The sequence below is a fragment of the Simochromis diagramma genome, unplaced genomic scaffold (genome assembly GCF_900408965.1).
Source record: "Simochromis diagramma unplaced genomic scaffold, fSimDia1.1 OVJJ01000705.1, whole genome shotgun sequence".
NCBI lineage: Eukaryota > Metazoa > Chordata > Actinopteri > Cichliformes > Cichlidae > Simochromis > Simochromis diagramma.
Window position 1 is genome coordinate 596,849 of NW_024387448.1, and position 24,068 is coordinate 620,916.

The 24,068-nt window shown below is 42.7% G+C and overlaps 1 protein-coding gene across 7 annotated transcripts in view; it reads right to left on the reverse strand.

Moving 5' to 3' along the window:
- Nucleotides 1–24,068, reverse strand: part of agrn (agrin) — a 259,725-nt gene extending 235,657 nt beyond the window's left edge. The window contains exons 1-2 of one of the 7 annotated variants that reach the window (XM_040013639.1): nt 23,517–24,068; nt 21,973–22,234 (exon numbers count right to left, since the gene is read on the reverse strand). In XM_040013639.1, the coding sequence (XP_039869573.1) occupies nt 21,973–22,234; nt 23,517–23,717 (463 nt within the window). In that variant the 5' untranslated portion in view covers nt 23,718–24,068. The remainder of the gene's footprint in view (nt 1–21,972; nt 22,235–23,516) is intronic. The other 6 variants (XM_040013642.1, XM_040013641.1, XM_040013640.1 and 3 more) reach the window with 6 other exon arrangements.

Sequence of the window (24,068 nt, forward strand, 5' to 3'; positions counted from 1 at the left end):
CAAATGAACAAACACTGAGTCACTGCACCTGTGTTTCCGCCCTTTAATCATGGCGACTTATCGCCAAGTCTCAGTTCAAATGCTGCCTCCCACTGCAAGCAGTGAGCAAGCATGAGAGGAAACAAATGAGCCGAGAGCTCCTGCCATTAAGCCTGAGCGCATGGTTCATTGACAGCAGATATCTGGATCTTACGCAGACAGTAAATCTGTATTGCTGTATCGGTTTAACCAATGCACTGTCACAAACATGCTGGCATCAGCAAAGATGTTGGCTCATCCAAACAAAGTCAAACTTAACACTGCATTTTCTTAAGTTTCCAATACATGTGTAGCAGTTTCAGAGCTTCATCAGCTCTACTTCAAATCATCTTCAAAATGCTGCAAAATACAAGGATATTTAAGGTACATGTGCGGTTTGAGGCGTGTCCATATATTTTGCATAGGCAAAGCAAATAGCATCAAGTGGCCTTTAAGGGATGAGTTTATTCTGTATTTCCAGTATAGTTTGTGAAATATCCTTGAGATTCATCCTCACACATCCCTTCAAACCGTATGTGTTATTCCACACGGAAGAGCTAAGGGAGTTTCTTTTTCCTGAACACGATGGCCTGGAAACACAACCTTGTTCTCAGTGATCTCCAGGCTCCGTGATGTCCCTTTCTTCTCTAAGTCCCTCTCCCATCTGTTGCTAAGAAAACACCTGTGTCCAAAACACAGGATTTTTAAACCTCCACCCTACAGATAGCAATTTAGTGAGTCGAATGCTTGCTTCAATCAATTTCACCCCTGGCGTTTGAAATTGGGAGAACAATAGCGCACTGGTCATGAGGGCTAACGTTGCAGTACCAGAGAACAAAAAGTAATACTAACAGTCAAAGTCAAGATTACAGCAGCTGTAGTTTAGTGAATCTAGGACTTAAAGAAAGAAATTAACCTAAATCAAGCAATGGCATTTTGGAGAAATGGAGGTTTATAAATCTGTGGCAGCTTCAAAATATTAATTACAATTTTGGCTAACTGCACAACAATAAAGATCCTCAGCCTGCTCATATGGCAGCAGCTGATTAACAAAAAAAAACCCAAATACGTCAGACACCATCTGTTTTCTAGTGAGACTTTTTCTCATTTGCCTTTTGATATATTTGATACTTTTGATAATTTGAGACACTTGGTCACAAAAACAATATGAATGAATTCCAAGAATTTTCATCTGCAATCCCACTTAAAACTGATTGCCGAGTATTCGGCATTGTTTTATTCAAAACTAAGATGTGATGCACCAACACATGACGACATGACTGCAGAAGTGCAAATACCCAACTAAATGGGCCAACTGAGGTTTCATTGTTAACTTGAGCTGTTACTTATTAGAGGGACTTTAATCAAAGATTGCCCTTCACTTTCCACTGAAGCGCTTAGTAATAAATCAACTGTCATTTTACTTACAGAAATGCCTGCTTAGTTTTTGAAGCATGAATGTAACAGAGGCAGACAATGCTGGGGAGAACTGGCGGACAAAAGCAGGAGCAAAGGTCACAGTTTCCAATACCTTTTGGAACTGGAACCAAAGTAGTGCGGAAGCTGTAAAGATAATGAACGTGCTGCTTTTCATACTCAGGTAACTGTGTTTGGTTTGGAAGTTGAGGAAGGGGTTGGGCCATCCGTAGGTGAAGGAGAAAGAAATAACAAATAGGCAGACGATGAGTAGTAGGCGGTAAAAACCATGACCGTGTTGTAATAGGATCACACCAGCCGTGACACTCACATTCTTGGACTGTATCTATTTGGCCTTGATGAACTAAACACCTGTAAAGTCTTCCTACACCATACTAACACCTGCACTGCTGTGTTATTTGCAATTATCAACTGAACCTAGCACTGCTAGTCGTTAACAGATGAAAAAAAAAAATCATAGCTGGGAATGAGTTTGCTGTCAGTAATTTAGCAATAAATAAATATGACATCTGCTTCACAGATCCAGCTCCTGGCGTTGTGCAGAGCTTCCAACCTACACCCAGTTTCATCCTTGAGAGAGCATACTTTGTAAGTAGACCTGTCAGACCCTTCCTCTGGTGATGTATCTGTGCCAGCAGCAACAGCAGCCTCGCAACTTATTCTCCTCCAACTCTCTGCTGTGTGCTTAATGTTCACTTGGGCTCATCCCCAGCTCTGCCCCCCGCGCTAGTTCCCATTCCCCTCTCACTTGGCCCCCCTCTCGCAGTCTCAGCACAATCAAGTACCCCCGTCAGCGATGGGCATTTCATTACCTAAGTGCCAATTTCTCAGCCACGGAGCAGGTAGTGGAGCACTTAACCACAAGCTGGAATCTGAATTCTAATGAGAAGGCTCATCGTGCCTTACTTACTACATCCACGTGAGGTGTACAAAATGCTCCCCAGAAAAACCCAGGTTAAAGCAGTTTTATTTCGGTTTATTTATTTATTTGTATAAAATAGGACTTGTCGACACTTAAATGGGCGGTTTTTAAACAAAGTTTTTTTCGACGCTGTTTTGGCCATCAGTCAGCATGCAAAGCAGTTTTAGGTCAATGAAAATCGACCTTTTGAAAAATCTCCCGCAACGATGAGGATACTCAGACAGTCAATTTGCACTTTTGACAGGTAGAAACTGAAAATCGCTAAAGTGATTGGGTTTCATTAGTCACTGCGGGTCCTTTCCTGATTAATCACAACTGAGAAACCTACCCTCTGCTTCCTGTTTCCTCTGACACGACTAACACAGCCATGCCCAGTGTATCTGAACGGTCATGTGATCATGTTACTAGGGAAGACACGGATGAGTTCTGAAACTGTGCCTAAACTCTGCCTGGACTCACATGATGCTCGTGAGGTCTGAGAATGAAAAACGGAGAGATGTCAAACTGAACAAGTGTGCCAACCATGCATTTGCACTTGTATGTTCTCAGACTTTGCGGCCCATCTGGTACTTGCATAGCATCAAAACACAACATACTACAGTAATTTAAACAAGACAACTAAAGAAACAGCTCTCTCAGTGAGGTTTTACTTGACAGGCAAAAATCTGGCTGGTCTTTACAAGACTGGACCTCTGCTTTTTAGTTTAATGTGTGTAACTTCAAAAAGTATCTGGGACATTTTATGGAGGGTGAATCAATGTCTAAGTAGCCCACTTAAACAAATGTAATCTCTTTCTGGGCTTCTGCCACAACTTTGAAAACTTAGTTTTTCCTGTTCCTGTCCCTTTGTCCTATAAATGTCTCTGTAACTTGATTTAGCATGATTGATGAAGGACACAGTGGAACAACAGATGCTTTAAGTGAATCTGTGCAGGAACTACAGCAATGTATGCTTCTGAACTTGGAAGCAACTTATACGAGGTCGGCGTTCAACAGAAGGATCCAGGTTCAAGCATTCATTTCAGCAAGATTAAGTGAAATAAATCTCTACCAGATTCTGGATTTCTGTGGCGCAACTAAACCCTGACCTCTGACCTTTGTGTAGAGGGGGAAGGCAAGTGAAAAGAAAATTCTCCAAATGTTCAGTAAAGTACAACATCATCACATTAACTGAGCAAATACGGAGTAGTAAGCAATTTTTCTTTAACTACAAAGTAAAATGTTGCAAAAATGGCGAACAACCATCTCCAAAATGCATCATGGTTTCCCAGTGGACACAAATCTCCCACACGCTTCTCCCCTCCCCCAGGCAAGTGGACTGGGGAAACAGCCGTCATCAGGTAAAATGACCCTTAATGCCTTCTGAATAGAGCAGCTAACTTTACGTGGCCGGGTCATTAAGGAGACAAAAGGGCTGCCCAAACAGCAGGAGTACACTCTCCCCAGCCACCAGCTACACGCTCCCTTTCCCCCAACATCAGAGAAACTCCAAATGTAGCCCCTCTCTGCCCCACAAGCACTCATCTCACCATAATTTTTCATCACACTTCAGTCTTCTGCAAGCGACAGAGCAGAACAGGACACTCCCAAGTCGGAAAGGACTGAAGAGAGAGGATAAATCTGGAATGGAAAAAATGAACTGGGATGTTTGAATTTGGCTGTTGTTCAGCTGAAGTGATCTGAATGACTGAGCGTGTGCTGAAGCTGATAATAGTCCTGCGCAAACATCCACCACTGCCATCTGGGAGAGGCTGACAGTCATCACACCAAATATGTTAACGATGTTTGCAGATGACTCGGAGGCCAGGAGAGGACCGAGAAGGACAACCGAGTAGGAGTGTTTGAAAGGAGCGGACCTGGAGCTGAGTTTATGTGCATTTCTCATTGACATGCAGCACATGTACACAAAGCCCTGCACATATACACACACACAGCAGAGTCCTGTCTCACTTGACTGTCTTCAAATGCTGAATAAACTTGTGGTCAAAGACATCAAAGTGTGTTGGTGTTTGTGCATGCAGGCATTTACAGCACTATTGAGTGACCACACAAAATACTTTCACACACTCACAGCAAGGGAGAAAGCCAGGCCTGGAAAGCGCAAATATGCAGAGTTACACAACAGGAGCATGCAAACTCCTCCTCAGAGGCTGTAGAAAGTGAGTCCTGCACTGTAAACTATGACTGTGAGAGACACTGCTGTAAATTAACATGTGGCTACCGCTACGGGTATAATTAGCAACAGCAAATTAACTAACAAGCTATCCAGGAACTTGTGTTGCTAGTTTTACAGCAGCATAACCACCTGTTACATTTGTGCTCTCACCTGCTAAATTAGAGGCAGCGAGGTGATCGTCATCTGATTGCTTCATTCAAATAGCTGATTTTCTTTTATGTTTTGCACGAAGTATTGGACTAAAAGTGACTGTTTGGAATAAAAGTTAACCTATAATAGGCCTAACTGTATTGTACACAAAGACAATCAATCAATACATTAATGTCGAAATTTATTAGTCTAATCATCAACAATGGCCTCTAAAATCCAGAATCAGTCTGGCTCTCGTTTTGTCAATATGAAACATCCATAAGGAAGCCAAGTGTTTGCAAAAAGAATCCAGAATAAGAACATATGCAGATTTTCTACCTTAAACCAAGTCTGTGACAATCATTAACACACATACACACACATGCACTTTAAAATCACTGCTAAAAATGGCTTTTTCTTTCAGCTGACCGCCTGTCACATCCAGGGTCAGGTTACTCTGCCATGCACACCAACAAAAGGGAAGCAGAACAAAAAACAAAAAAAGAGTAGCTCAAGCTCTGGCAGTGACTTCTGAAAGACCCGGTTCACAGAGAGCAATAATTTCACCTCATTTAGAATGAAATCCCCGTGAATAATCTGCAGGCATAAGAACCTGCGCGCCTAACCAGAAATGGGCAGGATAAAGTTTGCTTGAGTGCGTGCGTGTGTGTGGATCCTCAACAAACGTAGCAGGGCTGATGACTTTTTAGGATCTCAATGGTTATATCAGCACAGGCGCAGCGTGTGAATTAAAAGCTGCAAATCAAATGACCGAAACACTGCCCACCATGCTTTACTGGCAAACGATCTAAGACAAGCGCAGGAGAAATTGAGGAAACAGTTGGCTCTGAAAACAAAGAAACCAAATTGTTACCGCTAATGTCACAAAGATAAGAGGGTTACAGTTCATTACTTCAGAGTTAACGCATTAAATCTGTTAATTATTTATAAGCATTCCGTCAGATGTAAACACGGAGCAGAAGAAAACTGTGGAAAAAACTGTGGGGGAAAGTTCAGGGGAGCAAAATGTTTAGTTCAAATGTAATGATATTTCTCTGTGTGCGTGCGATCGAGCAGGAGGTCAGCAGTGTATCTCCATAAAAGCCCCATTCGTTCTTTCAAACATCTTTACGCTTTGATGAGCAGGCTGCAACAATACCCTGATTCTTTAGAGCAACCCTTCTCCTTAATCCCTTCTGCTTCCAACAATTCCTCGTTCTGTGAACTTGAGTTTGTGGCCCTAAGATGGTCTATGACCATGATTCAGGCTATTTCACCAAACCCCTCCCACCAAAAAGCTTTATTTTTGTTCCCCAAGGGGAGAACGGCAAATATGATATTCAAAGTCTGAAGCATGCACTCTCTTCAGCTTTGATAATCAGACACGATGGGAGACAGGTGGTTGGGAGGAGAGGGTTCAAAAAGACAAGAAGTCAACAACAAAGGCTACCCCCCCTCCAAGCCTCCACACCCTACCAAAAGCTGGCCTCCGAGCCTTTGTCAACACAGATCTAAAGAGGAGAAGCTCTGGTGGTAGCCCGAGGGTGATCATTTACAATCTGCTCCAACGCTGAGCGTGTATTCCTCTGGTCTCTCACCATACCCGCACACACAATAATTAAGTTCCCATCCCTCCCCTAACTAGCTGAGCTCAAACTCCCTTTCAGGGCTCAGTAAATGAATAAGCTGATAACAGTTTGGTCTTAAAGTCTGCTGTTGATGAAAAAAACACATTTCAATCCCCCTTAATTTGGCAGACTGGCGGCGGAGAGGAATGAAATTAAAAAGTTTGCTCTCAGTAGGTTTCATATTCTGCATATCGAGAAAAAAGCTGCCGCTCCCCTCCATCCATGCGCGTATGCAAATACACACAGAAATGTAAATGTACGCACAATGTAAAGACATTTGCACATAAAACTAGGATGATGCGTTGCACCAAACTTTCAGCATCATCACACTCAAAAAAATCTCTACTATTAAAGCTAAAAATGGGGAGGACAGGGGGTACTCTTGGGAAAGGGACTTTTTTAATAAACTTCATACGCTATCGGTTTTCTGAGTGTGGAGGTGATGGAGCGTCGCCCTTTATCAGGACTGTCGGCGCTTCATCTCAAACCAGCCAAGTGATTTGCATGGAGGGGGATCTCATTTCGGCTTCTTCAAAGGAATGATGGCAGGGCTAAAGCGAGCGAATCCAAAACACTGCAGCCATGACTGACTGCAGGTAATCCACCAACTTTAAACCTTTGGAGGAACATATCTTGGCAGACAGACAGGCCCCCCCATGATTTCATGTCCACCCTTCCTATTTGTTGTGATTTTCAACTGCTTTCAACTTGATAAGATTGGGTATGCATCAGTTTTATAAATGTCACAGTGAGAAGATCAGGTGAAGGCAGCAAGGATTTGGAATATATCCTGCTTTCAAAACAACTAATACTGTGCTGAATTAAGTAGAATGATCATTGACATTGCTTCATTTGTTAATTCAGGTGCAATCAGTATGAACCCGAGTCTCCCAAGGCAAAACTACACCAGGGAAAGTATGTAGAACAACTGTTGGTGTTCATTAGTAAGGTGGATGCAATAATTTTAATGGATCACTTTCTATCCTGGGGACCAAATATTTCAAAATGAGCAGCTGAAAAGTCTCATTCCGAAGCCAAATAAAGCAAATACCAAACCAAATCTGTTTTCTTAGTGGTTTGAATGGTAATATACTGGACAGTCCTTCATAAGACATTTATTTTGGAATTCAGCTGCAATTTGCTAAGTGACTCCTGAGCATTGTATCAGTTTCAACAGGCCCAAAAGCTGTGCATAACACCTATAGTTAATCATTCGATCATTCAGCGGAGTCCTGAAAAATGTAATCAATCACTCCTTTCTTATTACTCACTGAAAAGAAATCGACTTTCTTTGTTCTATATATTATGTGACAGCAGAAGTCATTTGTTACTTTAATTTGTATTTAACAGAACTGTTGACAGAACTGTTTGGAAATTGCTTTAGACTCTCGACAGCTAACTTCACAGGTCGAGTGAGGAGATGAACTTATCAGCTATCAATGATCGGCCACTGCACAGGTGCTTCTTGTTTGTTTGGGTGGATCGGTGGAGGGGTGGTTAATTTATGTCTTATTTTTGTCTTTTTGATTGCTACACAGAGCACAACTGATTCATCGGTGGGGTAACATTAGCTATTCGCAAATCGATTGGCATCTACGTTTATAACAGCCTAGATATGAAAACTTAAAAAGTAAAGAAGAGAAACGCCCCTCGATCATGTTATAGTGTCGATGATCATAACATTAGGGACGTTGCTGAAATCAGTAGTCTGCATTCTTGAGTATTCACACCATGAAATAATTAACTTACAAACAGCGCAACTCTGTTAAGCTGTCGTAAGCGAGAATGAAGAGTTATATAGAGATAGTGACAGAGATCAACATGACCACCGAACCCAGTGCCTCAGAGATGGGGAACCAAACAATCAATCCCAGGGTAACAAACTATCAAAAAGATCATGGTAGATAAACTAGATGACACCATGTACACCTCAGGCGTTTAGAAGCTGCAAGGCGTCCTTTGTGTCAAAGCTTCCTTTAGTTCCCTCAAATCACCTGTGCAAAAAAAGTAATCTACGTCAAATACTCTTACTCTTTTTGCAGTAAATTAGTATGCATGTGTGTATATTTGCAAATACGTTGTGAACAGGTGGTTGTAGGACTGATAATTGCCAGCTGAAAGATTGTGACTTGGCCCAACATACTGCACACAATTGTTCAGCAGAAGCTCTATCGCTCCATTGAAACAGATTGAGCGATTCTAGGCTATGGCTCCTCTCTGAGCACAGACTAAAGCGACTTCCATCTCTTATGTCAAACTAACACATTCAAAACCATTCTCTGTACACAGGAGACAAAACTCATATTTAGCCCGTAGCCATGTCCTGGTGAGATAGTAAACAAATCAAAAAATGCTAAAGTGGATGTTATGACTGTAAAATATACTGCTTTGTGAACTGCTTCTTCTTTTTTTTTTAATCATATGTACTGTTAATAGGGTGGTTGCTTATATTAAACATGGACATTTTTTTTCTCCAAATCCTGAGGTCAGCATACATGCAAGTAATTTCTGTGAGCTAAAACACTTTCTAAATGCTTTGTTTTAAACTCCTGGCTCTGACTCGGGAGAGGAGCTTAACGTGTTTGTTTCGGAATAAATTGGACCTAATGGGGGCTGCACTACAGTCCAGTATGATATAAACACAGACTGAAAATGCAAAGCAACTCTAGTAGAGTCCGAGAATAAAAAATGAAGCTGGAAAAGAGTAGGGCTGCTCGATTATGGCAAAAATGATAATCACGATTATTTTCACTGAAATTGAGATCTCGATTATTTGACGATATTTATTTAACCCTTTAAGATCTACTATAGAACCAAGTCCGCCAGAGCTTATATTATTTTTTTACATGTTGTAGTGCCATTTGTGGGAGCATTTCAAGTTGCTATACAACTGTTATAGCCCATATTTTAATAATATGTATGCATTAAGTCCATAGTAACTACATTAATTGCAAAAAAGTGCAATAAACTACAAAAAAATTGAAAATCATTTTTGTTTTTTTACATATATTTCTACTTGGAGAAATTTAAGAGGTTTATCCCTCAAAACTTTAAATACAAAAAAGTTGCAAAAAATAGTTTACAACAACAGGAAATTTATTTTGAGTGTTTTCATAGTTTTATTTTGGAGATACACCAATTTTTATATACTGCAGGAAAAACCAAAAAACAATCCTATGATGCAAATTTGCAAAGAAAACAGCAGGTGCATCAAAATAAACTATTTCCAGCAGTGCAATTTGAGTTCTAAGCATCCCAGAAACTATTCAGAAAAGTCAAACATGACCAGTATAGGCTTTTAAGGCCTACAAGTAAAAAAACTACATTTTCCACAAAAATGACGTCACTTCCGGTTTCGGTCAGGAAATGGCGGACATGCGATAGTTCACGCTGACGTCTGTTTCACTGTGGGAAGTGTTACGAACAGCTGATCGGATGGCAAAGCGTGTTTCTGGAATATTATGTTTTTGTTCCTGCAAGCGCTTTTTATGCAATTTTTGCAAAGCTATATGTGGAAGGAAACCGTGACCGAGGACAAGCTGATGGCATAAGATGTAAGTACAACTCCTCCGGTTTCATTTGCAAAACAAATTATTGCGCTAGCTTACATGGTTCAGGTTCTACAGGGATTTAAAAATAGTTACACAAAATGGAGCGTGCTGCTCTGACCGGCTTTAAAGGGTTAACAATGACTTTAAAAAATAATATAAAATAGTGTGCAACACCACTGAAGTTTTTTTTACCTCTCTTTTCAACCAACGGCAGTCACTCTCCTCTCCAAATAACTTCTGCTTAGCTTTCCGAGCTTCCCTCGGGTCCTCTTAATCAGCGGTCTCCAACCTTTTTTGCGCCACGGACCGGTTTATGCCCGACAATATTTTCACGGACCGGCCTTTAAGGTGTCGCGGATAAATGAGGGAGGGGCTAATAATCGGCTCAGTCATTTTTAATGATCGTTGAAAGCCCAGATCGTAATCGTGATTAAAATTCGATTAATTGAGCAGCCCTAGAAAAGAGTGTAATAGGGTGCGTGGCCTTTAAAATGACAGCTACAAGTTCAGCAACTTTTAGATAACAACTACATTTCAAATCTCAACCCTTACACATTATACTAAAAAGAGTATCCATGACTTTTGTTTGAACAAAATCATATTTAAAGATATAAACTAAACTGACGTGGAGTATAGATTCGTTTTCCCTCTAAGTGCAACCTGACAGGCTTCTCCACCTAGCTGTCTGCTTACACAAAATTAGTCTAAACAGCACTTATTATGCCAAGTCAGTTTTAGTTTAGAGCACTTAGTCAAAATTGGAGATGCTTTATGCTTCTGCACAGCGTGGCCTGTTATTTGTGATGGTGAATTCTGTCAAAGGGGATCAGTATTTGAATTGCAATCATTGACAATGACACCAGAGCTGGTGCCAAATGAAGCGTACGCTAATTGACAGTACTGTGCGGTGTCATGTCATGTATGCATAATATCATTCAGATATTAAGGGCACACAGTACAACATAAGGCTGACTGTGCTGTTCAAAGCTTGCTTAAAGCTAACAGAAGGGGTTTGTGTGTGTGTGTTTGTGCACGTATGTGCTCTGACAAGTGTGTAGAGTTCATTATCAGGAGAGCGGTGTTCTCTAGAAGCCCAGATGAACTCCAGAAGCATTCAGTTTAGTCTACTGCTGAGGTGACTCCCTCTCTGTCCTTTAGTTCCCATCTTCCGAAAAACACAATGAAGGAGGAGGGATGGGGGCCGCTGGCAAAGACACAGAAGCGAAAGGGAGGACAAAAAGGAGGAATAGGAGGTTCAAGGAGGGGAACACAGAGGAAGAAGAGGAGGAGAGAAATTGCCTCTCAACTCGTACCATTGTCTAGATGTAAATTAGAGCTGATCAGGATTCCAGAAGCATCCTAACCAGCAAATTCAATCTGCACAGACCCAACCGAAGAAGAGAGAGCCAGACCAAGAGACACAGAGAGGGAGAGAGAGAGAGGTACATAGATAGGGAACAGCAGAGTGACTCACATACAGACAGACGTGCAGAAACACATACGGGGACAAAGGGAGAGATCGGCTTCAGTGGTGTGCAACAAACGCACTGCTTTAGAACAAATAATGCACTGAAAAGAAGAGGAAGGGGGTGGATGGTCTTTAGAGCAAGAGCAATATACATCCTGTACAGCCAGCTGGGTCTAGTTCATTCAGGAAGCCAAGTGATCAGATTTCCTTTAAAAGTAAGAGTTTCAATGTCACATCATCATAAATAAAGTAAGGTGAAGACACATTCAAAAAACTCTGTGCAGCAGTCACTTAGTTCAAACAATGCATAGTTCAACCGTATGCTCGTCCTGGGAATGTGTCACGTTGGCGCTGTGAAGACGCCTGACCCTGTTTTAACCTCTCATCCCATAACCAATTCAAAGTCCCTTTTGGCCTCAGGTAAAGGTTAACTGGAGGATGACCTGATGCCTTTAACTCTTCCCTTGTTTAAATGGAACAGGATGTGTGGAGGCTACAACGCTCTGAGCCTGTTCTGAGCCGAAACAAGACCCTGGAAGTTAACCAGTTAAAAAGGACCTCGGGGAAATTCCAGTGGGAACTTTGTATCAAGTGCTAGATCAAGGTCACTGATGTGCATATGAGGAAGGAGAATACTATGTTGGCAAAATTACCCGAACCTGCACATAAAGCACTTCACAGTTAAACAGCAATTAAAGGACTTAATTTAATATTGACTGAAGATAAAGCATAAGATTTAAGGCAGCCAATAAAAGACATGGCGTGTTATATCTTCTCATTTGCTGAATACACTGAGCTCACAGGCTCAAACTTGTCCTGTTCCTGATGAGCAATGCTGCACTGATGACAAAAAAGTATTTTCAATTTCTCCTTATTGTATCCCTCAACAATCAATGCCTTTTATGTCTCATGTAGCACACTTGTCTTGTTGTTGAAAGGTGCTATACAAATGTATTTACCTTACTATAACCAGATGCTCCACTTTTTTTTTATCTTTATACTATAGCAGGAGCTAACTGAATCCTGCAGCAAGGACTCTGTGAGTGCAGGGGAGTAAATATCCCAACTACAACAACTATACTTTAGAAAGCTGTTCGGTTACATGTTGCTTGAATTTGGGTCACAACCATTTCCCTTCCTGCAGAGCAATTTTTATTGTTTTACATGTGCATTACATTCTGAAATCTTTAGACAAGAGATAGGCTTTCTGGTTTGTGTCTGTAGTCTGAGTAGCTATGACATATAACATATGACTACACTTTGGTTCCATGTAGGTAAACGGTCCATGTGAACTACAAGTAATGGAACACATTTGCTGAAATACAACCAGACCTATCAGTTATCAGCTGGTGAAGACTTTGTCTTTTAGCTAGGGACAATCTTGTGCTTTACCTGCCTAACCATCCGCCCCAGCTTCCTCCTAATAATTTTTGCCCTGAGCACTGCAGGCAGGTAGATGTTTGTCCTGTGGAGCACAGCCTAAAAAGGAAAGTGTGATTTACAGACAATCCTCTCTTTCTGACAACTTGTCCAAGCTGGCCACGTAGCCTGCTGAAGACTAGAACACCGCAAACCCAAACTCGCCGCACTCAACGCCTCCATCCATCTCAATGCTAATATATTTCTCTAAGAGCCCTCTCGAACATGTCTGTTTCAAGTGCTCTTCCAGAGCATGCCTCTACCCACTCACAGAGGAGGAAAATCATCACTGAGAAAGATGGCTTTACAAACTTTTTTTGTATGTTCTCTAGCTCTCATGGTCACGAGAGGATCAAGGGACGTTAAAAATGGCTGGGTTATGCAGCACAAGGGGCTTCAGAGTGACAACAAGGAGAGATTTGGAGAGGCTGATCCGGGCATACTTCTGGCAACAACTTGCAGTCTGTGATAGAACTTGTTACCTCAGGCCAAGCCTCTCTCAGGCACTATGCTTCTGCTGGAAAACGCCAAAAGCTGCCTCTGGGCAATGACTTCAAGGCTTCTCCTTTTTTTGTGTGGGTTCAAGAACAGCTAACAAAGTGGCAGCAGTAGAAGTGGAAGAGACGATGAGGATGATATTGTAAGCATCTTAACTATTATTTTTTAAGATGGGTTTTAAGGGATTTCAGAAGGAAGCTATCTGTTAAAGGCTGTGTTCAGCAGCCAATAGTCCTAATGGCTAAATTTGGACTAAAATGCCATAAATTCTGCTGTATGTGCTAAATCTTTGAGAAACCTAATCAATAATGTCTGTCTTCATCCTTTTCTTCGCAGTTCAATAGCTCTAACTTTGAGCTGACTTTGCGTTTCTTTCTTCTTCTCTTCTGCATTCCCTGTACTATTTGTTCTTTTTATCCCTTCCCTTCATTCCCATTCTTGTTCTGTTTGCCCTTCTCCATCTGCTGTCTCTCCCCATCACTCGTGCTCTTTAATCTTGGACTTCACTTCTTCCTTTCTGTTCTAGATTACCAGTCACATTTTCTCTCTTGTAGACATGTTGTGCAGAACTGTTGCATACACAACACCTTTAACACACGCTGCTGTAGTAAAGAACTGCATTAAATCAGAATTTCATTCAGTTGCTTATTTGCATTTAAATATTTGCTTCTATCCAGGGGAAGATTCTCCTCACGCGTCCAACCTCCTAATTGTGTTGTATGTTTTTACATTTTTAGGCTCACAAGCTATTGTGATTGATTTTCCACTAACAACTGAAAACACACTCAAAAACACGACTGACCAAAGTGCACCGATGGGGCCGGCAATACTGGAAATATGTAAAAGAAAATCAAAACAGAAATAAGATCAGACTGGAAATATAATAAAACAATATAAAAAAATAAAATGAACTGTATTTATTTATTTTTTATTTTACAGAACTTTTAGTTATGCAGGCAATCCCACTGAAATTGAATGTTTCATTTATATGAGAGACACGTTTTACTATTGGATTGCAAAAGTTTTAAAGTACTATGTTCTTAGTTATATGGTCAATTTTGGTGTTGTTTTCTTTTCAGTGTTGAAAATCTTTTTTTCTATATGTGTATCCTTTATATGCAGACATATAACTTTAACAACCCTAAAACTCACGTGGACCCGTCTTATCTGTGTGTACTCACTACGTCACGACATAGTCGGTCGTGCATTTCTTTGACAAATTGTTGAAAATAATCACAGTGCACAGGCTGGGTCACAAACGCGCTGGATTATGTTTATGTTTCATTCGGATTTGGAGACAGTAAAGTCTGTGTCTGTGTTTATGTGAATGTGTGTATACAGATACAAGCTTAAGCTAGTGAGACATCCTCTGCCAGATATCTCCCTCTGAAAACCATCACGTCCTTGTCATTGTTGGCTGAAACAACAGGGGCAGACCGGTGCCTCCTTCCAGCCAGACAAATCTGTAAGCCTGAAGGGCAAAGCAAAAAGGAAAGAGGAGGTGTGGGTGTCCCAAGAGGTTTTACTCCCCAGGGGAGTAATCTCAAGTGGTTTGTCAAGATAATACATATCATAAATTCCATAACTCAGTAAAAGTAAACGAAACTTGAGCATCTTTGATGGCACTGACTTGAAAAGTCTAATCTCTCATCCATCATGACATTGTTACCTACAGCCAGTATCACGTTTCTTCATCAATACATGCAGCAACACTCTGTTCATGTGTTTGATAGCAGCAAGTTCAAATATGTCACACATCAACACCGATGCAGCAGATATTTATTTGATATTTTTTGTCAAAACATGGTGCTAAAATTACGCACGATGAAACTCATCCATCAACAGTAAGAAGTGGGTTACTCCAGTGCATGCACAAAAGGGGAGCTCACTTCTTTCAGACTCTAGACCTGTTTTTCTCTTTCCAGCTTACAGCATTGAGTTCCAGCCATTAGTGCCTCCAATGTCATAGCTTTAGGCAATTTCACAGATGTGAGAGAAGGCCTCACAGCAAACTTTTATCACACGTATGCAATAGTACTTTTCTACGCCTGTAAACAATTTCTGATTGTCCAGGGTTATAATTTAACTGACTTTTTGTGAGTAAACTGGCAGAGAGACACGCTGAGAGAAGCATACAGAATTAGGTCAGAGGCACCAGGTTGTTAGGACTGACAGCTTTACGGGGCATGGGATTCCAGTCTAATTACAGGTGGAAGTGCAGTAATATGGCAACACTGGGAGGAGGAAGATGATGACTGTGGGAGTACAGAAGAGTGAGATCAGGCAACAAAATACTTTAACATGTGTTAAAGGTAAGAGCAGAGGCATAAAATCCAAATTGTGGTTGGTCAGCAAGCTCAAATGTATAAACCAGCCACAAAGGTATGACAAAGGCACACACACACACACACACACACACACACAGTGACAGACAGACACACCTACAGGTCGTCATCCGGAAGTGAGAACATGATTGAAGATGCGAACTGAAAGTCGGAAGCAAAATAAACATGATGGTAAACGCAGAAGGAAACTGTGAAGGTCAAGTCACAAGGGAAGGAGAGGTGTTCATCCTGGGTTCACCCTGACTATCCTTCCACAGAGAGATGGATGAAGGGGAAGAAAGGAAGTAAAGCAGACTAAACTGTCGTCTGAGGAGCAAGACAACACTGGGAAAAGCTTGTGTAAATCCTAAGATTTGTTTTGTGAACAGTGGGCCCCATATTGTCAAGTCTACCCTGCTTCCTGTAAGTGTATCATCCTAAGGAAGTCGGTGTTCAGTTCAGAGATGCATAGGATTAGACACAAAAACCTTCCTCAAAAAGTTGAGGGAGGTTTCCCCAAAGACAGGAAGCTGCTTTGGCACTACAGAGAAGCCCACAAAGATAACACAAAACTAGCTGCACTTGGCAGATATATGGATGACAGTATATAGCAGGTGTGCACCACGAGACAACAAGGAGCATGATAGTTGTAATTAAAAGCACTGGGTCAGTGCATCTGCATCAGACATCCAGAGGGGCCCAAATCTAATTAAACCCTGAACTCGTTTCTTCCTGCTTTAATCCAGCCGTGGTGTAAGTCAGATGAAAAATCCCCCATCTGCCACAAGTGAAGTAAGGCTTTATTTCTCACCCCAGAGATCTCTCCATGTCAAACTTTTTCTCTGGAAGAGACATTAGGAAACAAAGCCTCTGTAGCTTCAAACAAAAAGAATTCACAGGGTTAAAAAAAACTTTTTCTTCTCCGTTTTTCTTGATCTAAGAAGTTTTGGAGTGACAGCTGACCTGACCTAAATACAAATCACATTATGGCTCCTGCTATCCCCCCTTCCCTCCCCGTGTCTCACCGAAACTCTTTTCTCTAAACCTGATGTTTTTGGCATGACAGTAAGTAGCAGCACTTGCCACAGCAGCTGCCCGGCTCCAGAAATGTGGCCTTGGTAGCAGGAATTTTGTCACGGATCCAGTTCCTTGGAGGGAGCCCAGATCTCATGCAGATTGCTGCTCTGAACTCTTTATGTTGAGGACAGAAGAGAAAAGTTTCCGGGTCACTGTACATCCAAGGCCCTGCTCAGAGCCTCCGGAGTCAATTTCACTTTCCTGGTCCTGGACTAAAGAAGAGCTTAACTGGGACTTTGACACGAGCTAACTTTACATCTCCTTTTCAGTTCCATTAGCCTTAAAACAATCGCTGTATGGTGAAAACCGTCATCTTTACTATCAAAAGACTTACTAAATCATTTGATCATGTTGTATTTAGCCAAAGAGAGTCGTGACTGGAATGAAGTCCTACATCGAGTGCTGAGATCTTTTAAATGTCTTTCGCTTTGTCACAATTAAAGAAAGATGACGAACTTTACATATCAGAAGATGCAATCGCGTGTTGTTGCATGAAGCCAGGCTCTGACGGCTTTTTTTACACAAAACGTAGTATATCAGGACAGCCCTGATGTTACACAGTATGTCTGTGTGTACACTTTGAGCGTGTCAACATCTCACAGGTAGTGACAGGCATGTCACTACATGTAGGTGTTTTTGCTTACTATCGCTATCACATACTGCCATCTGTGATTCTAATCAGCAGCGGAGTGATACACTCCTGCTTTGAGCCGGGAAACAAGCCAAGATGAGCAGACTGCGGTTAAGTGGTCCGTTCCTCCTTTGCTCGCTCCCGTCTTTCATGGCTTTTTCATTTTCAGCCCCCTTTATCGCTATGCCAAGCAGGCACTCCACTCCTGCATTTTTAATTAAAATGTAAAATGTGCAATAACTCCGGAGACTCTGGGCTAGATGGCACACAGGTCCACTGGTCTTGTCACTCCCTCCTTGCCTTTGTTGCTTATTTCATCAAAGCCATCCGTCTAGCCTTTTCCATTTGCCCAATTCAGTTCACTTCACTGCATAAATGCTTTGACATAAGCCACACAGGGTACACAGATTTATCAAGGGTACACCTTTGTGGAAAAACTCTACAGCAAACGAATGAAGTCTCACTCTTAGCCTAATCCATTCAAGGCCCCTGAGAAAAATCCAATCCTCAAAGTCACTCTTTTTGACTTCCCATGACTCCCTGAAGACAAAAGGCTGCTTGTGTAGACATGGACTGGGTAAAGACCCCGGTGCTTTAGTTCAGTCATCTGGGTGCGGCTGTGTAGTGTTCTCACACACTTTACAACGAAATAAATTCCATCTCCCCCTTTGGAATTACCCATAAGCCATATGTTTTTCTACCTGGGAAACTGGTAGGTTGTCATGTTTCACTGTGCAACTGTGATGTTTTAATCTACCCGTACAGTTCCTTGCACAGGAACAGGTGGAAACGGAGCCTAATATTTTAATTATAAGGCAGCAAACTTGGTGCAAGTTTTCCCAGAGTGTTTAATAGCAGAGACTGGCCTTTTTACCAGAACTAAAGGCAGACTCCACTAAGCTTAGAGGCGATTATTGCACCTGAAGTGAAATGAACCTTCAGGGAAAACACACAGAAGTCGTTTAATGCAAGAGGATCCTGTGTACACAACATGTAGTGTCAAAATTTAACATAATTAGGACTTGAACCTCACATAAAATGCCCTAAAATTCCTGAAAACCTGAGCTGCTGAAGCATGAGTATTTTCCACGGCCTTTAGTAACTGATTAACTGATTGAGGGAAATGACTGGTCCTTTTTTGGAAAGTCTTTAACTCTTCTGGGGATCCATATGATTGGCATGTGCGTTATGAAGAGCTGCAGGTAAAAACTGAAATGTTCACTCCTCCCCATTTCATCATTATCTCCTCACATATCAATAAAGAAGGAGGAGGGAGAGGGCAGCCAGGTTAGGAATTCCAGTCCATTCCAAGCCGCCTCCTTGCACAAACAGTGGAGGGAAAAAAAGCTTTTCGCAAGACCCAGCTTCATTCACTCCAAGCAGCCCCTTGAGGAGAAGACGGGGGGGCTTAAACAGTCATCCCACATCCCACCCACCCCGCAAGACTGTCTGCTCGACCATCATTAAGCAAGACCGCCTGCTGGCACACCAGAACCCCCATCATGTTCTCAACAAGCCCGGCTAACCTGCAAGCCTCTGGATTGCTGTACACACAGATCATAAAGCATCAGTAGGAAGTCGAGTGGTAAAATGCTGCTCATTATCACCCCAGAAGGACAGCATGCACACTAGCTGCAGTCAGCATTATGGATTGAAATAGATGCAACACAAAGGGGCAAAGAAATGATCTTTGATGCAGCTGTTGCATGACTATGCGCTGAGTTCTGACTGACTCGTTCCCCCTCCCCTAAAAAGAGAGAAACAAAAAAAAAGAAGACGGGAGGGGGGAGGAGAGAGAGGAAAAGATCAAGACAGAAGGAAGAAACAGCTCTTTGTCTTTGTCAGGGCCTTAAGGGAATGACTTTGGCATCAAGTCATCAAGAGCTGAAACAAAAGCAGCTGATAAACAGAGCAAGACAGATACAATCTCCCTGCAAACTCAACACTTCTCCATCAAGCAGCTTCCTCTCTTCCAACATCCCCCCCCCACCAAACACTTTTGTCTTCAGTTTGCCTTCTGTTTTTGTTACATCATTATGTGTGTGTGGGGGGGGGGGGGGGACGACATAGCAAATACAGCACAGGCATTTATTTATTTTTATCTTCTAAACTCTTCAGAATATCTGGAGAAAGAGTTCAGTTGAGCCCTAAAATTGCCTTCTTTATCCACTCTTGCAATCCACAACTCAATTTGTTTCCAAAGACACAGCAAATGACTGCTGGATCCTGCTTGACACATTATCTGTCAACTCTCTGCACAGCACAAATGACAGGGCTAACATTTAACTGGTAGCTAGAGGGTTGAACAGAGGAAGACATTCTGCGTGTCCTCAGGGCCTTCTGCTTATCTGCCCTGACAGGGTGCAAATTCAACTATGTGGGAGAGGAGCTGCATTTGTATTAAAGAGCTGGATTTTCAGTTTCTTCCTTTAAGTAACAGAAATGCCTGCAAGGGCTTCGGTAGGTGGCGATAAGACCTCAACATACAAAAGCGGGGCAGAAAAGAACACCGAGAAGGCCTTGCTTATTCATCTTAAATGTGGCGGACAGCGTTTTAAGACATAACTGACATTGCAAATGTTTGCTAAATCTTGTATTAAAGCCTGCAGCCAAGTGAGCGCACGCATGGACTAAGCGGCACTAAAGTGGCACCACCCAGTGCGAAGAAAAACGGTGAAACATAAAGCCTGAGGGTATCTATCTTCTCGCGGGGCCCCGATCCAACAAATAGGCCACGGCAAACAAAACATCCCTCACAAACCACGTCCTCACATGCGCAACAACAACAAGGAAGAAAAATAATAATCCTCTGTTTTGCCTTCATTCTACATCACTCATCCTATTTCTTTTATGACTGTGTCCAAAAAGAAAAAAGAAAAAAAAAAACTCTGGTGGCAAGGAGCACACACAAAGCCTTTTTTCTTCCGCCTCAGACAATGCACCTCCCCACCCAGCACTCTGCCAGGCATTCCTGAGTCTATCCTAGCTATCGAAAATGTCAAGAATGAGGAGAGAGCAGAGGAGGGTACAATGAGTTGCTGCGGCAGGTACAGTCTTGTCCCGCTGTGCTAACATCCCACAGTCTCCGGGGGTACTGGCTGCATAAGAATGGATGGGATCTGACTTGACTCTCTTAATTAAAACCCTTCACTGGAACAAGCCTCACAGCTCATTCTCTTCTGGATGAAGGCATTCAAGCTAATTATCAGGGCCCGAAAACAAAATAAAGATTTCACGGCGGGGCTGCACCTGACAGTTGTCCTGCAGGCTGTTACTTACAGGATGATCATTGCATAAGAAGCTCCAGAAGCTTCCCAGCAAAGTACTTAATAAACCGACTTTTTCATAATGACTAGTATTTCCTTACTGCTATTCCTTCAGCTGTAAATCGATATGAGAAAACCAGGTAATGCGACGTAAACCCTCTTCAAACACAAAGCCCCGTAACCAAAAGGGCACATTCTAGACAGTTTGTCGGAGCCAAGAAACTCCCCTTTCCACAACAGGAGTCCGAAGAGAAGAAAAGGGGGCTGAATAAAAAAGGTTAGCAGTGCAGTGTTTCGTGCCTAGACAGACAAACAGAAGAAGTTTTATGTGAGTGCCAAATGCAACTTAACACTGCAAACAAGCTCCATCCACTGGAACATCCTGCCACCCAGAACTGCTTAGAGGAAAGTACCCAGAATATAGACCCCCGCAACTCGGAACCAGTGATTGCCCCAGAATGCCTTCAGCAAGGTGATTCGTGCTCTGATTCATTTCCTCGCTCTTTTGCTCCCGGCTTGTGTAAGTGTTACAGTCAAACTTTGAACCGCTGCCAACATTGTCAAGCACCAGTAAAAGTTAAACAGCAGCAAGCTCACAGCTCACTGGCATGAGTGGGGGGGGGGGGGGGGGCACAGGGTGCTGCAGTCTTACAGTCTTGGTAGATGCTGAGATTTATTAGTCATGGCTGCACAGTTTATCTCATAAGAGCCTGACAAATTACTTCTCGGCCGAAGAGGAACGGTTTTTAATCGGCTTGTTGTGGGCTGAAGCAAATCAGTTGAATAAACAACAATATTTAAAACACGTCACCTATTTCTACTTTTTTGAGAACGCGTGTGAGCTGAGAGTCATTTTCCCTTTCTCCCGCCATTAAGCGGTGGGAATGTGCATTGCTCCGGAATGCTCCCACGTCATGCATTATGTGTATGTAAGAGTTCAAGAGTTTCACCTCAGACTTAATAAAACTGCCCAGCTTCAAGGTGCAAAGGTCGGGGATCATCCCTCAACTTCTGTCCTTAAGGTGTTTATCAGACACACCCACCTCAAGGCTTTGCTGGGAAAGACCGGAGCCTCACCATAGCAACACAGCTCCTACAATGACTCAGGTGTCCTTGTTTCATGGAGTTCAGGGAAACTTCAACACTCTGAGCCTGGGGCTGTAGAATTTCAGAAGCCACAGGAGTATGAAATCCTGCCTGCTTTAAGTGATTTACAACTGCTGTGAGCCCTCAAACCACAGCATAGATCCTGCACTAAATTCCTTATATGTCACACACTTTATGGAAACACCGTCACAGCAAATTGACTTACAAAACAGCAAGGATACGTACTGATAAACTTATCAGGAGCTCCTGTGTGTTTATCATTATAAGAATTACTACATAAGGTAGAGTCCAGATCTTATTCCCTTCAAACTGGCTGCTTACCTTCCACACAGTGCTCCACAGCCTCCAGGTTACGCAGGGTAATCCTCATCAGACTTGAGTTGAGCATAAGTTCGTTCCTGTGTTCGGGCCTCATGTAGTCAGGGGCAGGGTTGAGGAAGAATATGCGAGTGTCGCCCACGGACACCTGATTGTCACAGATCCCGGGGTTGCCGAAGCCGCCGATCATCACCTTGTTGCCGCCATCCAGGAGAATTTCACGGTTCACGCTGGACTTCCCTTTCAAGTAACGCCAAACTCTGACCTTTACAGAACGACAAAAGAGAGATTTGCATTTATGCATACACACAGGGGTGCATGTGGGGAATTTTGAACTCAAACATAATCAAGGTTTCCCTGAAACACCCAAGGGCACCGATGCTTCTGTAACCCCAATTTTCAAATCCTAAACAGATTCTTGCAACTTACATAAAACCCAGCCAATTCTTCCAGATGCAGAATTTGCCCAGCCGCTGGAAAAGTTGCCTACGATACTGCATGCACCAGTGTGCACTGTGCCCATCAAGTGCAGCAAACGCTGCTTCATACGTCATGGGAAAGCTCACTCCTTTCTTACGTGTGTGCTCTCTTGTCTCATTTCAGAATTTGGTGGTGGTTTCTGGAGCTGTGCGCCTCTAATCTACTCCATTCATTCACAGGGAAACGGGAAGCAAGTGGGCGCAGGAAAAGCGCAGTGGGAAAGCTGACCAAATAAAACTTGTTTAGTTTTCACAGATTATAGAGTGGTCTACCACAAGTCAGAGATGGAGGAAGGGTGACTGAAATTTTTCCTTTTAGCACTTTAGGCTATAATTTAAATTAAATACATCATTAAATAAAGGCAATTAATTGTAGATCATATGTCTATGTTGCTGAAAATATTACAGCTCCAGGTTGCTCATGAATGAATGGTGACAATGTACTGAATAACTATACATAGCAGTGACTTAAAGTTGTTTGTTTGTGTGTGTGTGTGTGTGTGTGTGTGTGTGTGTGTGTGTGTGTGTGTGTGTGTGTGTGTGTGTGTGAGATCTTTTTATATGACCTGTTATCCACAAGTCACAAAGCCCTAGTTTAGGATGCCAATTGTCAGAAAAACTATAAAATACAAGATTCCTTGCATCCACTGGAAATGGCATGTTGCATGTTTTCAGCATTTATGAGGGGACATCAAGTACGCGCTACCTGTCAGGTTTCCTGCTACAACATGTTTGGGATGATTACATGCTCGGTTAGGCCTGCTTTATGGCTATGTAATTGGCAAGAGGGGAGAGAGAGAAAAAAAACACCATCCATCTATTTCTGAAAGCAATGTGGATTCACTCGCACTGTCCATGTAACCGCTGCCAAATGCTTCTGAATGAATGAGTTTGTAAAATGTTTTTCAGGCAAGCTGATGATGCCTTTTAGAGAGTTGGAACTGGAAGGTAATGGCTTCCATCAGCTATACAAGAGTAAAGATAGCCTATTAGATATTATTAAAGCCCATCAGCAGGTGTACATGCGCTCGGGCGCAGTCGTTTCGGAAAGCACATGAAAAGTCCTACCTTGCAGGAATAGTTGTTATGCACCGGGTCCTTGTTAATTATCTCGTCCACGGTACCGGTTAGAACTATGTTGGCTTCCTCTTCTCTGTCCTCCAACTCTTTCTCCGGGCAATTTGCGGCGCAAAGCTGCCACACAGCCACGAGCAGCCCCGCCAGGAGCAGCCCCGTCCGGCCGGCCCTGAGTGTCCGCTGGGAGCCCATGACCACGGATGTAACCAGAAAAGTAAACTTTTCTCTGATTGGATTTGACCGCACGGTGCGTCCAAATGCAAACTCCAAACTCTCTCGAGTGCGCTAAAGGTTGCTCCAGCCGCCTTTGCCACAACTTCTCTACGCTTTAACCATGCAGCCCTGCTCTTCGCATCTGCAGCCCGGGTTCGAAATCCCTCTCTGCCGCCGCCGGCTGGGAGACCAGGAGGGAAGAGAGGAACTAGGAGGAAGAAGGAGGAAGGGGCAGGGATCTCTCTCCAGGAATGCAACCACACTTCTCTCCTCTCCCCCTCTCTTTTCCTCTCTCTCTCTCTCTCTCTCGCTCACTCACTCACTCACACA